Below are 16512 nucleotides of genomic sequence, written 5' to 3'. Positions count from 1 at the left end.
TAGGGAAGAAAGACAGAGAGGGGGATGGAGGGAGGTGGAGGGTGGTTTAAACAGTAATTAATCAAAATTACCTAAGGTCTGAAATTAGAAATAATATGATTAAAGTATGTATAGAACTGTATACTGTCTCCAAAATCAGGTCTGAAATTAGAAATAATATGATTGATGTATGTATAGAACTGTATACTGTATGCACAGTGGACAAAGCAGGATTAAGATTTTAATTCTGAACTAAATAAGTTTTTAAATGATTAGACAAAGATAGAAACATGTCTACAGCTGCAGGGAACCGTCAATGTCAGAAAAAAAGAACGAAATAATTCCATACAGTCGTCTGTGAAGTTACATACTTTGTTGGTAACCCCGTAGCTTACAGTGGGTAGTTGAAGGATTTTTTTATTTATAAAAGAAGTAAGTTTTGAATGTCGTCTTTGACAAGATTTCAGTATTGGCGAAGAAGTAGATTAGTTTCCCTGTGTTTACCTATGCTGTTCTGCTTCACACAAACCATCAAGAACGATCGTACAGATCTCTCCGGAGATTTTACCAGTTTTTCTTAATAGTTTCAGGGGTTCCAGAACACCAGATACTGAATATAATAAATCAATGGTGGATTGGATGCTCCTCATTGGAAATATTGCTTTAAATTAGAATACTATTTGCTAAAATAAAACATGGTTACAAATACTAAAATACATTTAAAATTCAAGAGAAAGAAGAAAAGCCACAAATATTTCACTTGTATTTTAGTTACAACTGTAATGGATACAAACACATTAGTAAATAAAATGTTCAATTGGTTTTTTGATACAGCCGATCTCACATATAAGAATACAGTCAGAGCGCAATAATGTCGTCTTAAAATCTATTTTAAAATCGATGTCAACTCATCAGGGAGTAAGGAAAGAAGGAAGATATAACTGACGCGGTTCAGAATAGGTTATTGTATACGCGGTAAATGTACATCAGACAAATATTTCATATACAAATGGAGTACCCGTCTGCAAAGCATGTATTATCATTTGGTAGGGCTAACCGCGTCAGTTATATCTCCTTTCTATTCCTTACTCCCTGGCTGAAATGCTTCATCTTTGGTCTTTACAAAAAGAAAGCTGCTGAGATGTTCGCAGCTTCGAAAGGTTGAATGCAATATGTGAAAATATATCCAAATATCACCGTCGAGTCATAAGTTTTTTGATGATTCTTAAGAAACTACTTTTTATTTTTAATTCAAGGAAAATTGATAGCCCTGAAATATGAAGGACAGCAATTGATATATTTAAACTCCTTTTTCCGCGGCATTTGATCTTAAATATGTAATACGACATTAATAAAAACTCTTGCTATGAATTCGTATATCTGGGATTCACTGTGGTACGAACAAAAAGTGTTTTTTTTTTTTTCACAGAAGCTTTATTTAACAGTATAATTAAAAAAATCAATCCCCTGATTCAAAACTGGAAAGGAAAAAAGAAGACTTTAAAACCAATGAATTTTATATATTTTTAGATGATAATTCGACGGTACAGATTGAACAAAACTAGATCAACGAGATCAAACAATTTATTCACTCTAGAAGATGTATCATGATAATGATCATTATCGTTATTATTTTGGTTTGACAGCCAAACATTTTTATTTGAACATATATGTACAATGCAATACAACAACTATATAAATTAGACAGAAACACAGGCATGCAAGACAGAAAGATATTTGCCCTTTAGACGGACTGACAGTTGAGAAAAACGAGTAAAAGAAAGACTGGAAAAATGTTTATAAAGGATGGATGAGACGGATGGATGGACCAGCGAATTTTAGATTTTGGTTCACGACCTAGACCTAGTGCTTATTCAGACATTACATAGTTAAGAGAAAAACGGAGATAAAAAATAAATAGATAGATAGATAGATAGATAGATAGATAGATAGATAGATATATAGATAGATAGATAGATAGATAGATAGATAGATAGATAGATAGATAGATATATGTGCAAAATTACCCAAAGATTCGCTAGGGTTTGCAGTGCAGTGTGAAATAGACAGAAGATCTCGCACTTTCTTCTCAACCTAGAATAGTACAGGGTGTCCCACAGTCCCAGTATACAGGGTGTAACACTGTCCCAGTATACAAGGTGTCCCACTGTCTCAGCATAAAGTATGTCCCATAGTCCCAGTATGCAGGGTGTCCCACTGTCCGAGTATACAGGGTGTCCCACTGTCCGAGTATACAGGGTGTCCCATTGTCTCAGCATACAGGGTGTCCCACTGTCCCAGTATACAGGGTGTCCCACTATCCCAGTATACAAGGTTTCCCACTGTCCCAGTGTACAGGGTGTCACACTGTCCTAGTATACAGGGTGTCCCACTTTTCCAGTATACAGGGTGTCCCACTGTCCAAGTATAAAGGTTGTACATGTATTGTACTCTACGACCTGTGTACATGTTGTGTACTCTATGTCCTATGTACATATTGTGTACTCTATGACCTGTGGACTACCTGAATAAGATGAAAATAAGCTGAAAGCCGAGGAGACTGGGAGATCTGAGCAGACACTGAGTGTATAAACTCCGGTACACGACAAGTCGTAGCATTATCAGCCTAAATTGTGTACTGTGTACTGCATAGGATGTACACTGTACTGCATGCTATGTAATAATAATAATAATAATGATTATAACAATATTAATATCAATAATAATAATAATAATAATAATGATAATGATAGTACCTGGCAGAAATGATAGGAAACAACAGTTTTAGATAAAGAGCCCAAATATCCTTCCGTTTGGAGGCTAGATAGCGATCCAGTAGATAGAGATCTACTTAAACCTAGATATATAGATCCAGTAGATAGAGATCTACTTAAAGGGAGTGTTCGCGAAAAATGAAAGGGGGTATAGGCTTAATGCGATAAAAAAGCGCTTTTGATCGCTTCTAATCTTACTTCTATCTGTTGCGTCTATAAGGAGAAAATTGTTAAAAACGACTAATACCGAAGAACGCAGTATCCCTACAAATTCAGAAAAATGCAACTTACGACTTAGACCGTAAAAAAATCATCTTTATTTCAAACAAATCATTCAGATATTACAACCTATNTACTTAAACCTAGATATATAGATCCAGTAGATAGAGATCTACTTAAACCTAGATATATAGATCCAGTAGATAGAGATCTACTTAAACCTAGATATATAGATCCAGTAGATAGAGATCTACTTAAACCTAGATATATAGATCCAGTAGATAGAGATCTACTTAAACCTAGATATATAGATCCAGTAGATAGAGATCTACTTAAACCTAGATATATAGATCCAGTAGATAGAGATCTACTTAAACCTAGATATATAGATCCAGTAGATAGAGATCTACTTAAACCTAGATATATAGATCCAGTAGATAGAGATCTACTTAAACCTAGATATATAGATCCAGTAGATAGAGATCTACTTAAACCTAGATATATAGATCCAGTAGATAGAGATCTACTTAAACCTAGATATATAGATCCAGTAGATAGAGATCTACTTAAACCTAGATATATAGATCCAGTAGATAGAGATCTACTTAAACCTAGATATATAGATCCAGTAGATAGAGATCTACTTAAACCTAGATATATAGATCCAGTAGATAGAGATCTACTTAAACCTAGATATATAGATCCAGTAGATAGAGATCTACTTAAACCTAGATATATAGATCCAGTAGATAGAGATCAACTTAAACCTAGATATATAGATCCAGTAGATAGCGATCTACTTAAACCTAGATATATAGATCAGTAGATAGAGATCTACTTAAACCTAGATATATAGATCCAGTAGATAGAGATACACAGAAAAAAGAAATAGTCAGAAATATACTTCATTTTATGATGTATTATTCTTTTTTGTGTTGAACGTTATCCATGTTAAAACAATGAATCAATGAATCAAATCAAAAATATTTATTTTATGAAAAAATGCAAACTTTTATTCGTTTACCAGACGACAGCAGCTACTGCATATAGTGATGCATACAATGATGAGTTTTCGATTTTGTTCGGATTACGATGTACTTTGGTTCCCTGTAACCTGTATGACTGCCTCAATATTACAGTTACCTGTCTGCCTGCCTGGATATTAAAGTTACCTGTCTGCCTGCCTGAATTTAAAAGTTACCTGTCTGACTGCCTGAATATTGTGGTTACCTGTCTGCCTGCCTGAATATTAAAGTTACCTGTTTGCGTGCCTGAATATTGTGGTTACCTGTCGGCCTGCCTGGATATTAAACTAACCTGTCTGACTGCCTGGATATTAAAGTTACCTGTCTGACTGCCTGAATATTGTGGTTACCTGTCTGCCTGCCTGAATATTAAAGTTACCTGCCTGAGTGCCTGAATATTGTAGTTACCTGTCTGCCTGCCTGAATATTGAAGTTACCTGTCTGACTGCCTGAATATTGTAATTACCTGTCTGACTGCCTGAATATTGTGGTTACCTGTCTGCCTGCCTGGATATTAAAGTTACCTGTCTGACTGTCTGAATATTGTGTTTACATGTCTGACTGCCTGAATATTGTGGTTACCTGTCTGTCTGCCTGAATATTGTAGTTACCTGTCTGCCTGCCTGCCTGAATATTAAAGTTACCTGTCTGACTGCCTGAATATTGTAATTACCTGTCTGACTGCCTGAATATTGTGGTTACCTGTCTGACTGCCTGAATTTGAAGGCTTGGATCCAAAGCAACTTTGCTCTACTAGAGCTAGTATTGTCGCGGTCTTTCCTAATCATATTTTTTTCTTAATTTTAAGTTTTGACTTAAGAAAACTTTGCAAATATAACTAATAATAAACCAAAAACCTGAATCAAATAATCTGAATCTCAACCTGAACATTAAACCTTAACCTACTCCTATTTACCAGATCCTGAACCAGAACCTGAATCTGAACCTGAACCTAAACCTGAGCATGAACCTGATCCCACTCCTACTAACTTTAACCTAACCCTACTCCTCCTAACCTGAACCGGAAAATTAACCTGAACCAGGACCTGAACCTGAACCTGAACCTGAACCTAAACCTAAACCTAAACCTGAGCCTGAATCTGAACCAGAACCTAAACCTGAACCTAAACCTGAACCTAAACCTGAACCAAAATCTGACCTATACCTGAAACTAAACCTGAACCTGAACCTAAACCTTAACTTGAACCTAAACCTTAACCTGAACCTGAGACTGAACCTGAACCTACTCCTACTCCTACTAAGCTGAACCTGAACGTAAACCTGCTCCTACTAAGCTGAACCTGAACCTAATCCTACTAAGCTGAAACTGAATCTGAACCTAGTCCTACTCCTACTAAGCTAAACCTGAACCTGAATCTACTCCTACTAACCTGAGCCTGGTCCTCCGGTGATTAGAACGCCTCTATTAGTCGGAAGATTAGACATCAACTGTTCCATTATTTCACGATACAACCATTCTCTTCCTGAAGAAAGGGACTTATTGCGGCTTTTAAATTACATTGATACCAGGTATAATTCGCATGTTTGGGTGAATCTAAATATTATTTTCTCTATAAATGATATTTTAAACAAAATGAACATTTCAAAATAACACACGATAGAAGTAAATCAATTTGTGGAGCAATTTTAACAGTAAATTTTAAAAACAAAATATTAAGAACAATAAAATCTTTTAAAAATGTGAACCTGTGAAGAGGGATACTGAAGGGGGTGATGGAACCTCGAAATAAAGAGGTTTAAGAAACGTATGTTGAAACCTGGAACCTGGAAAAAGAAATTTTAAATCACACAAAAAATACATTTTTATAACTTACTTGAAAGTTTACTTCTTCTGGAGGAAACTGAGCGAATTGTTGAAACTTCTGAGCTAACATCAGAATCACGATCTGAATGTCTCGCTACGCTCGCGAGCTGGATTTTCTCTAGCTGTGGATCTGACAATGAATGCGTTAGGATGGGTTGATGTGCTGGATAGCTAGAGCTAGAACTGGGGGAATCTGACAAGTCTAGTTGAGCTTTAGAGTTGCTGCGTCTGTTGCTTCTCTTATCTGTAAATTTTGCTTTAAAACTATAAATCTTCTGGAATGGCTTGTACAGCGAATTCCTTTCGATCTGTAGATCAAGTTTCCGTTTCGGGATTTTGTCTGGAACTGGTTTCCAGGATTTCTGAACACGGTTCTTGGCGGATATTTCCGGAAGCGGTTTCGCAGATTTCCGCTCCGAATCTGAAGATTTTTCTGACGGTTTGTCTGACAAATCTGTAGCTTGTCTGCTCATGTGAGAAGTTCCTACAGCTTGGTTTATCCTGGGTCCAGCCCGGGTAATTCTTAAAAAAGAAAATCAGCATTTTAAATTTTTGGGATAGAAGAGTCTTTTATTACGAATTTTTGCAAATAATACCTGGCTTGTGACGGAGAGTTCAAAAGCTTTGATAAATATCCAGGTTCATTTTCAGACGGTCCATGTTCAACAGCATGGTCGGAATTTGTTTTAGCTACTTTTGAATCACTCTTTGGCGCACCAGAGTTAGTCTTAGCTACATACTTGATGCAGCTTTGAGTCTCTGAACCGCTTGAAAAGAATCCTAAAAAAAAAAATTTCCCGCCAAGTTGTAAAAAATCGAATTACCTTTACCTGACTCTTTACTTGTGTTTCCAATGTCGTCTTCGTCTCGAAATAAAATGGCGCGAACAGCTGACATCTTCCTTTCATCTTTGGCCCTTCTATCGACTACCCCTTCCTCCTTTGGAAGGAATCTAAATAATGAATATGAAGAAAAATTAATGATGTTTTATTGTTTTCATATTGTCAAAAAAGGCAAAAAAACGATAAGCGAGTTTCTTAGAAATAATATTTTAAGTTAGCGCAATATACAGCGCCATCGTTTCTATTGTAATGCTGTTTCGAATCGTTAATATTTCTCTTTAAGGTTCTTAAACTACCTGAATCCTCTATTAACAGTTTGTTGTAGAGTGAGGGGTGATCCAATACCCTCGTATGCCTAGAATTTGGAGAAAAATCAACACTATTCATTAAATTAATTAAACTAATTAAATTGATTTCAATAGAATAATAATTAAAGTATTTTCAATACATACATGAATGAATAGAATATTTATATTACAAATATTAATAAAATCCATGAAAAAGAGATATGTGCATCAATGTACATTGTACATGTACCAGACAATTTAAAAATATGAAAGTTTAAAGCTCTCTAATAATAACTTTAAGATTTCAAAAGTGAAGTCTGACGAGCAATGTATATATATAAAGAAAATCAACCTTTACCTGAAGTTGAAAATTAAACCCAGGGTTTCCAGGTTTAGTTGGTTCACCAGCGGGAGTCTTGGGAGACTTGGAGGGGAGAGCAGGGGTGGAGGCATTGGAGGCACTGGAGGGCTTTATGGGTGTTGAGTGGAAGGTGGGTTTAAAGGATTTGTCGATATCAGAGGACTTAGTCGTGAGATCGGAGGATGGAGTCGTGAAATCGGAGGATGGAGTCGTGAGGTCGGAGGATTCTGTGTATATTTTCGACATTTTGGGTGGACTGGATCCTTCAAACAAACATAAATAAACAAACCATTACACAGTGAACTAGACAGACGGAGAAGTTCAAATCTATGACACACTGAACTAGACAGACGGAGAAGTTTAAATCTATGACACAGTGAACTAGACAGACGGAGAAGTTCAAATCTATGACACACTGAACTAGACAGACGGAGAAGTTTAAATCTATGACACAGTGAACTAGACAGACGGAGAAGTTCATATCTATGACACAGTGAACTAGATCGACGGAGAAGTTCAAATCTATGACACAGTGAACTAGACAGACGGAGAAGTTCAAATCTATGACAAAGTGAACTAGACAGACGGAGAAGTTCAAATCTATGACACAGTGAACTAGACAGACGGAGAAGTTCAAATCTATGACAAAGTGAATTAGACAGACGGAGAAGCTCAAAACTATGACACAGTGAACTAGACAGACAGATACCTGTATCCACACACAGAGGACGGATCTACATATTAGATACCTGTATCCACACACAGAGGACATAGGTCGGATCTACATATTAGATACCTGTATCCACACACAGAGGACATAGGTCGGATCTACATATTAGATACCTGTATCCACACACAGAGGACAGAGGTCGGATCTACATATTAGATACCTGTATCCACACACAGAGGACAGAGGTCGGATCTACATATTAGATACCTGTATCCACACACAGAGGACAGAGGTCGGATCTACATATTAGATACCTGTATCCACACACAGAGGACAGAGGTCGGATCTACATATTAGATACCTGTATCCACACACAGAGGACAAAGGTCGGATCTATTGATACAGCTCAGACAACGCTCATGGCCGCAGTAATCCAACAGTCGACGTTTACGACGTCTAGGAAATAAAAATTATTATTTTAACCCTTTTTTTTTTAATCTCGACATATTCTTACTTTTGTCATTTTAAATCTGAGCAGCCGTAATTCAAGTCGAGTTTATTCAAGTTTATTTTTATATTTGTTTTAACGTGTACTCCCTTTACTCCCTGTACTCACTGTACTCACTGTACTCCAAGTACTCCCAGTACTCCCAGTACTCCTTGTACTTCATGTTATAACCAAATAGTACTGATTTGAAAATCAAGATAATTATACTATTATCATTCTGTAGAAAAAAACTACACTATTAATTATAACTATTCTGTATCTATATAGCGAGCAAATAAAAAGATATTTGTTTGATGCATGGTTTTTAATAATCATTACGCCAATGAAAATAATCTCAAATAATGCAAGTTGTACAGGAGAATGATTATTTTAGTTAAATTATTTAACAACAAATAATAAAATGTTTTATCCACAATTGGTATTAAACATACTGTTAAAGATAGGGTTTAACTTTAGATCGCTATTTGGGGGAAAATGAAGATTTAAATAATTTAAAGAATAATCATATCATTAAAAATAGAGGAAAAATAATGTAATTTTAATGATGAAAATCTGCGAATTTATGTTCGAAAACCTCTAAACATTTTGATTAATATGTTAGAACTTAAGAACAGAATGATAGGGACATCTAAAAAAAATATTACATGACATAAATCGGGACCGGGTCCGTCCTGTATACGATTTTTGTATAATCATTCATCATTAATCAATCCCTATACAGTACACGTGTTTAAATATTTAAAAAAGATTAAACATACAAAATATTTAGGTCTAAATTAAAAAAAGTTGACACATGCATATTGCATATAATTTATTTATTATTCAGAAAAGAGGCCTAATATTTTGGTGAAAACTCGTCTTCAATTTACGCAGCATTGATTCAACGTGATACAGACAATTTCAAGAAAACCTCCATTTATGAAATTTCATGTGCGATTAACAACGGTTTACCATTTAACCCTTCGTAAGATCAAGAAATAATGAGATATCCTTGTTTTAACTTTAAAAATAGTTTTTTTTAAATTGTAGTTTCTCTATAATAGTGAGTTCTGCTACAGATACAAGATAGAGAATTGTTTAAATTAAACACCTTTTAAACCATATATTTTATCAGATTAAAGTTTAAACTGTACCGTTGTGAATCAGGAATGACCCCTCTTTTTTATAAAAATAGAGGCACTTCACTACCATAGGCCTTTTAAGGCACCCCTTACCTTTTATGCATTGCTTAGGAATTTTAGCCTAAATAACAATAACATTGGGTATATACTATATAACCCATTTTATACTTTTATTAATTCTTTTAGTTTGCATTCATTATAGGAGTAGACTAGGTAGGCTAGGTAGACTAGATAGAATAGGTAGACTAGGTAGACTAGGTAGACTAGGTAGACTAGGTAGACTAGGTAGACTAGGTAGACTAGGTAGACTAGGTAGACTATGTAGACTAGGCAGACTAGGTAGAATAGGTAGACTAGGTAGACTAGGTAGATTAGGTAGACTAGGTAGACTAGGTAGATTAGGTAGACTAGGTAGATTAGGTAGACTAGGTAGACTAGGTAGACTAGGTAGACTAGGTAGACTAGGTAGACTAGGTAGACTGTTTTCTCTGACCTGGTATATATAAAGATTCCTTCCATATTCTCATAATTCTATGAAACAAGAATTAAAAGAAAGAAGATCAGATAAAAGAAAAGAAAAAAGCAAGATAGTCTAATTTAAACAAAAAATACGAGAAGAAGTAAGAATTAGACCAAAACCATTTCTTTGGTAACCTGACTACTAAACACAAACTTAAAAGAGAACGTGCCAAAGCATAAAAAGACTAAGAACAAGAACAAGAGTTTGCAAGAACAAGATCAAGCTTAAGCTTAGTAGAGATGTAACGGTGTTCACGTGTACAGGGTAACTGCTAGTTATTCTTGTAACATTACACCAATAGCAGCAGAATAGTAACAAGTGTTTTTACCCACAGCTTGATTTTAGTGGTTCAATACTTTTACCTTCCCTACCCTTTCCTTTCCTTCCCTACCTTTTCCTTTCCTTCCCTTTCCTTTCCCTTTCCTACCATTCCCTACTCTTCCCTACCCTTCCCTACCCTTTCCTACCATTCCCTACTCTTCCCTACTCTTCCCTACTCTTCCCTACTCTTCCCTACCCTTTCCTACCATTCTCTACTATTCCCTACTCTTCCCTACTCTTCCCTACTCTTCCCTACTCTTCCCTACTCTTCCCTACTCTTTCCTACCCTTCCCTTCCCTACCCTTACCTGCACTTACCTACCTTTCATTATTCTTCCCTACCATTCTTTTTTCTTTACTTGCTCTTCCCTACCCTTACCTGCTCTTCTCTACCTTTCCTTATTCTTCCCTACCCTTCTTTTTTTTCCTACTCATCCTTACCCTTTACCTGCTCTTCCCTACCTACTTCCTTATTCTTCCCTACCTACTTCCTTATTCTTCCCTACCCTTCTTTTTTCTTTCCTACTCATCCTTACCCTTTACCTGCTCTTCCCTACCTACTTCCTTATTCTTCCCTACCTACTTCCTTATTCTTCCCTACCCTTCTTTTTTCTTTCCTACTCATCTCTACCCTTTACCTGCTCTTCCCTACCTACTTCCTTATTCTTCCCTACCTACTTCCTTATTCTTCCCTACCTACTTCCTTATTCTTCCCTACCCTTCTTTTTTCTTTCCTACTCATCTCTACCCTTTACCTGCTCTTCCCTACCTACTTCCTTATTCTTCCCTACCTACTTCCTTATTCTTCCCTACCCTTCTTTTTTCTTTCCTACTCATCCTTACCCTTTACCTGCTCTTCCCTACCTACTTCCTTATTCTTCCCTACCTACTTCCTTATTCTTCCCTACCCTTCTTTTTTCTTTCCTACTCATCCTTACCCTTTACCTGCTCTTCCCTACCTACTTCCTTATTCTTCCCTACCTACTTCCTTATTCTTCCCTACCTACTTCCTTATTCTTCCCTACCCTTCTTTTTTCTTTCCTACTCATCCCTACCCTTACCTACTCTAACCTACCCTTTTTTGTCTGCCTTATATGTAAATTTAGTTCTAAAACAGACTGTATAGTGTATGATCCCCTCCCAGTCTATATATATACAGTTTATTATGTATATTTTACAAAGTATACAAACCAATTCTGATTTTTGCCACAGATGTTTATATATATATATATATACGATTGCACCCTTTTCTATATATATATTTAACTATTTGTTATTATAGGTTTTTAAATTGCATATTTATTGTATGAATATCTACACTTGTAACATATAATGTTAAAAAGGTGTTTTATTTTGTGGTGAAAATTGCACGAAAATAGATGCAAAAATATATCTATATTTTTTTGTATTGCGTTTTTACAAAACATTATTTTGGTTGCTCCCTAATCATGAAAAGTCTCTCTTTTTCTCCCCTTTGTTTACCATTAGGGTTGAGAAGTTAAACGTGTAATGGACTCTAAGTTAATTTTTAATTAAACCTTTTTATTGAAATATTTATTTGAAATCTTAAACTCTATAATGTTATTCGGTTTTTCAGGCATAATTTACTAATTGAAACATTTTACGCTGCTTTTCACACCAACTAGCTTGTTAAATTTACCCTGCCCCTCCTCAAATTTCTCCCCTCCCCTTTTGTACTTTTGTACCCCCCCTTGCCCTTGCTTTTTTAGCTTAAAGATGTAAATGTCATGCTATCATTTTTGAAACAAAAAATCGATATTTGCATTTTTTATTTGTTCATTATTAACAAATTTTACGTTTACAGCTTAATGTTTTTTTATTGTTTGAAATAAATCTCATTTCAGATGTTTATATTTTCAAAAAAACCATAAATTCAAAATTTTGTTGTGTCAAGTTTGGATTTTACTTAAATGTGTTTGTTTGAAATATCATAAAAAATCGTAATCTTAGTTGATGTTAAGTTAACATTTGTTTTAAGAAATGATAAGTAAAAGTACTATAATTATTGATGTAAATGAACAAAACCCATCTTTATTTTTCACTTGCTAATTGTGTACATTGCTCAGTAAACTGCTGTACATTGCTCAGTAAACTGCTGTACATTGCTCAGTAAACTGCTGTACATTGTATGAACACGTATACAAAATGAATGAAAGGACATTGTATCGAAGGAAAGGATGAACACGTATACAAAATGAATGAAAGAACAATGGATCGAAGGAAAGGATGAACACGTATACAAAATGAATGAAAGGACAATGGATCGAAGGAGAGGATGAACACGTATACAAAATGAATGAAAGGACAATGGATCGAAGGAAAGGATGAACACGTATACAAAATGAATGAAAGGACAGTGGATCGATGGAAAGAATAAATGACCAAAATGAATGAACAAAAGGATGCATAAATGAGGATAAAAAACGCCGCGGAATGAATGAAAGGATAAGGGATGACTGAATGAATAGATGAATGAATATGCATATACCGAACTAAACATGTTTAAAGTCTAGACTGAATATAGTAAGGCTAGGAACCGTTTATAAATCTCGAGATATCAAAATTCCATTCAAAGAATCTCAAGTCCATTTTCTCAGGCACAGTGCCTGGCGGAACAAGCGGCATGATTTAAAAATTGCATTTCGTCGAATTTTCTAGAAGCGCCGCCATTGGAAGGGAGAGGGGGGGGGTTGTTAAACAGAACATGGAAATAGGGATGTAGAGGTTGTAATTTAGAGAGGGGGGTCGGGATGGGAAGGATTGGAAGAGAAGGGGTGGTAGCAGGGCCATAATTATGGGGGGGGGAGTGCACCTTGAGATTAAAATTAAGTGCTTTTTAACTATTTTAGTGGGCGTTGGACTCCTTTTTTACCTCATCCCATTCATTTCATTGTCATTTTTTCTCGATTAAAAGAAAGACGAAAAAGCAAAACGTCTATTTTATATATTTATTCGACGACTTTGTGATCTCGTAGCTCCTCTAGCTTTCACTTTTCAGCCAAGAATGGGAAAATAGCTTGGACAAACAAAAATGAAATAAATGAAATTTAGTCTTTTGTGAATTTGTATCAAAAACAACGATTAAAAGATATTTGATTTACTTTGCTGGAATTGATTAATCGGGCTCTTTAATATGACACCTGATCTTTGCATATTGGAATTCTTAAATAGTAAGAAATATTGAAACTTTTTTTTAGATGAACTCCTTAGAAAGTCCCCATCATATCTGGGGTTTTTATTTTAAATTTGAAGAGACTAAACGTGTTTAAATCTGACAATTTCTTCCATTTTTCTACAACAGAAATCCGTATGTCTCTTCGTAAAGAAACCACGAAACTTTCATTTTAAAGATTAAAAACATGGAAAGGACATTTCCTATTGATCAAACAATTACCGCTGTGAATCAGACATGTCACTTTATATTTTTAATGGATAGCAAACAACATGAACAGACCCTTTATAAACAAAAATTGTTTAATTTTGCCAAGACTTTAGAACTATTACAACTATACCGGAAATGTTCGGAACATTCCACAGACCTCTGTACTTTTACCACACTCGGGATGGACATCATTTAAAAACGATTTTAAAAAACGATCGTTTTTCGTTTCGTTTTGTTTTAAAAAAAATTACGATTCTTCGTTTTTAGATAAAAAGCTAAGTGTTATTAGAAAGCGAAAAACTAAACGAAAAAACTATCGTTTGTGTAATTTTTTGTAAATTTACTTACTTTAGAAATGACCGTCATTGAAAGTTCTCACTTTAATGCATGTGCTTTGCTAAAAACGTTCGTTTTCACTTTTGAAAAACGGAAAACGATCGTTTCGTTTTTGGGTTTTTCTTTTTTGCTTCGTTTTTATTTTTAACGTTTGAAACGATCAAAGTCTTTATAAAAAAAGTTAAAACTGACCATTCCTAACCACACTATGAGGAACAGGGGTGAACAACAAAATGACGAATATTTTCCAACTCTCTAAAATTTGTAATTTGAAGAATAGATGACTTGAAACAATTTTAACGGTAGCAGTAAAAAATTTTAAGAAAATATTTCGAGACAGATTTAGAATTTGAAAATTAAGGATTATATTTTGATAGGAATGAAGGAAGGCTCAGCGAATTTTTTTTTTTAATACGATTGTCTTTTAAAATTAGCATTATTTTAGTTTTTGACACAACAATAATAAAATTTGTATCTTATTTTTCTTGACTAAATCATACAGGGAATTCGTTTTGAAACATGAAGGATATAAAAAGAGACGGGGCATAGAAGGGGTGGGGGTAGATTAAAGGGTTAAAAGTTGTCTGCAGTTATTTTACCTATTTTTCTCGAATTTCATTGGGTATTGAGCACCCGGCTCGGGGGTATCAGATATCTACCACTTATGGAGACTAGAACTTTAGAAATTGGTACTTATTGAAACCCGGTTTCCAAAAACCAGATTTTCTTAGTTGAAATTAGGAAATATCAATTCTTTAAATTGAATAAGCTCGAACAAGTCTATTTAATATACTCAATGTAAATAAGTAAAAAAAGCTAGAAAACCCCCGAAATCAGTTTTGAATTCTTGGGTCCGGATTTTGTTACTGTGTAAAGTTTCTGTCTTTAAACTCCCAATAAAAAGACAATAGTGTCACCTTTAACAATTCCGAAGCTCGTGATGATTATTTGACGGATTATAACTAGCTGAGCTAGCTCGTGGAGAGACAGGTTGACCCTACTGGATATACAACTAGATTTATACTGGCGCACTAACCGGTCTCCAGGTATAAAAAGGGGGATCAACATTCCCGGAGAGAGAGAGGACAGAAAAAGGTGCACTTATGAACACATTTAGAAAAAAGCAGTATACATATTTTTAAAACAAATAAATTAATATGATTAAAAATGATAATGATTTTGATAATACTAACGATAGAAGATAGACCCAAAAATGTTTTAATGTAAAACAAATTAACACACTTTTATTTTAAAAAATCTGTTTGAAAAAGTGTTCTAAGAATAAAAAGAGAAATATGAAAAATTTAAAAAACAGAAATATGGCGTTGATTGGATGGGAGACATAGTAAATGATGCGAAATATTCTAATATTCCTCAGTTCATTTAGTTTTATAAATCAACATATAGATAGGACTGGGCACGTTTCTAGATTCAAATATAGATTTAGATAGGTTGCACGTTAGGACTCTTTTAATGAGTTAAAAATTGACGTTTTTTACAAAACTATATTCGTAAACTGAAATGAACGAAATTGTTCATGTAAAGAAAGATTTTTTCGCTTGTAAATTCGTTAACGAATTAAAAATTGACGATTTGTTCTAATCGTGAACGCAATTTTCAAACTTCCGATCGTAACTAAGGGGCAAAGTGAATAGGTTAAGATAAGGATTGGACATTAAATTTATAAAACATAAAAATAAATTTTAAAAAATAAAAAAAGGTTAAAAAATAAACAAAGACAATATTTTCCTCTGTAATTTTATCAAACTCTTGAAAAATCTCTAAGTATCAAACTCTACTATCATTATTTTTTATAAAATAAACAAATTCTCTGAGCAACATCATCTATTTAAAGGGACTGTATTCGTAATTTACTCATTAAAGGGTCTGTAGACGTTATTTACTCATTAAAGAGACTGTAGACGTTATTTACTCGTTAAAGGGACTGTATTCGTAATTTTCTCATTAAAGGGATTGTAAACGTTATTTACTCATTAAAGGGACTGTAGACGTTATTTACTCATTAAAGGGACTGTATACGTTATTTACTCATTAAAGGGATTGTAGACGATATTTACTCATAAAAGGGATTGTAGACGTTATTTACCCATTAAAGGGACTGTAGACGATATTTTCTCATTAAAGGGACTGTAGACGATATTTTCTCATTAAAGGGACTGTAGACGTTATTTACCCATTAAAGGGACTATAGACGTTATTTACCCATTAAAGGGACAATAGACGTTATTTACTCATTAAAGGGACTTTAGACGTTATTTACTCGTTAAAGGGACTGTATTCGTAATTTTCTCATTAAAGGGA

At 34.6% G+C, this 16512-nt stretch overlaps 1 protein-coding gene across 1 annotated transcript; it reads right to left on the bottom strand.

The window, feature by feature from the left end:
* Positions 1–71: 71 nt before the first annotated feature.
* On the bottom strand, positions 72–8441 carry LOC111695501 (uncharacterized). The gene is made up of 14 exons (XM_023464854.1): positions 8344–8441; positions 7310–7575; positions 6961–7019; positions 6653–6774; positions 6419–6602; positions 5833–6344; positions 5705–5782; positions 5389–5481; positions 4700–4777; positions 2736–2836; positions 2504–2605; positions 2007–2073; positions 484–589; positions 72–141 (listed from the first exon to the last, which is right to left on the bottom strand). Exons 2-14 carry the CDS (start codon positions 7556–7558, stop codon positions 72–74), a joined length of 1821 nt encoding a protein of 606 aa, XP_023320622.1. The 5' UTR covers positions 7559–7575; positions 8344–8441.
* Between the last annotated feature and the right edge of the window lie 8071 nt (positions 8442–16512).

This window comes from Eurytemora carolleeae, unplaced genomic scaffold (genome assembly GCF_000591075.1).
Source record: "Eurytemora carolleeae unplaced genomic scaffold, Eaff_2.0 scaffold90, whole genome shotgun sequence".
NCBI lineage: Eukaryota > Metazoa > Arthropoda > Copepoda > Calanoida > Temoridae > Eurytemora > Eurytemora carolleeae.
Note: the sequence above shows the minus strand (reverse complement) of the source record. Positions and strands in the feature narration are given on the sequence as shown.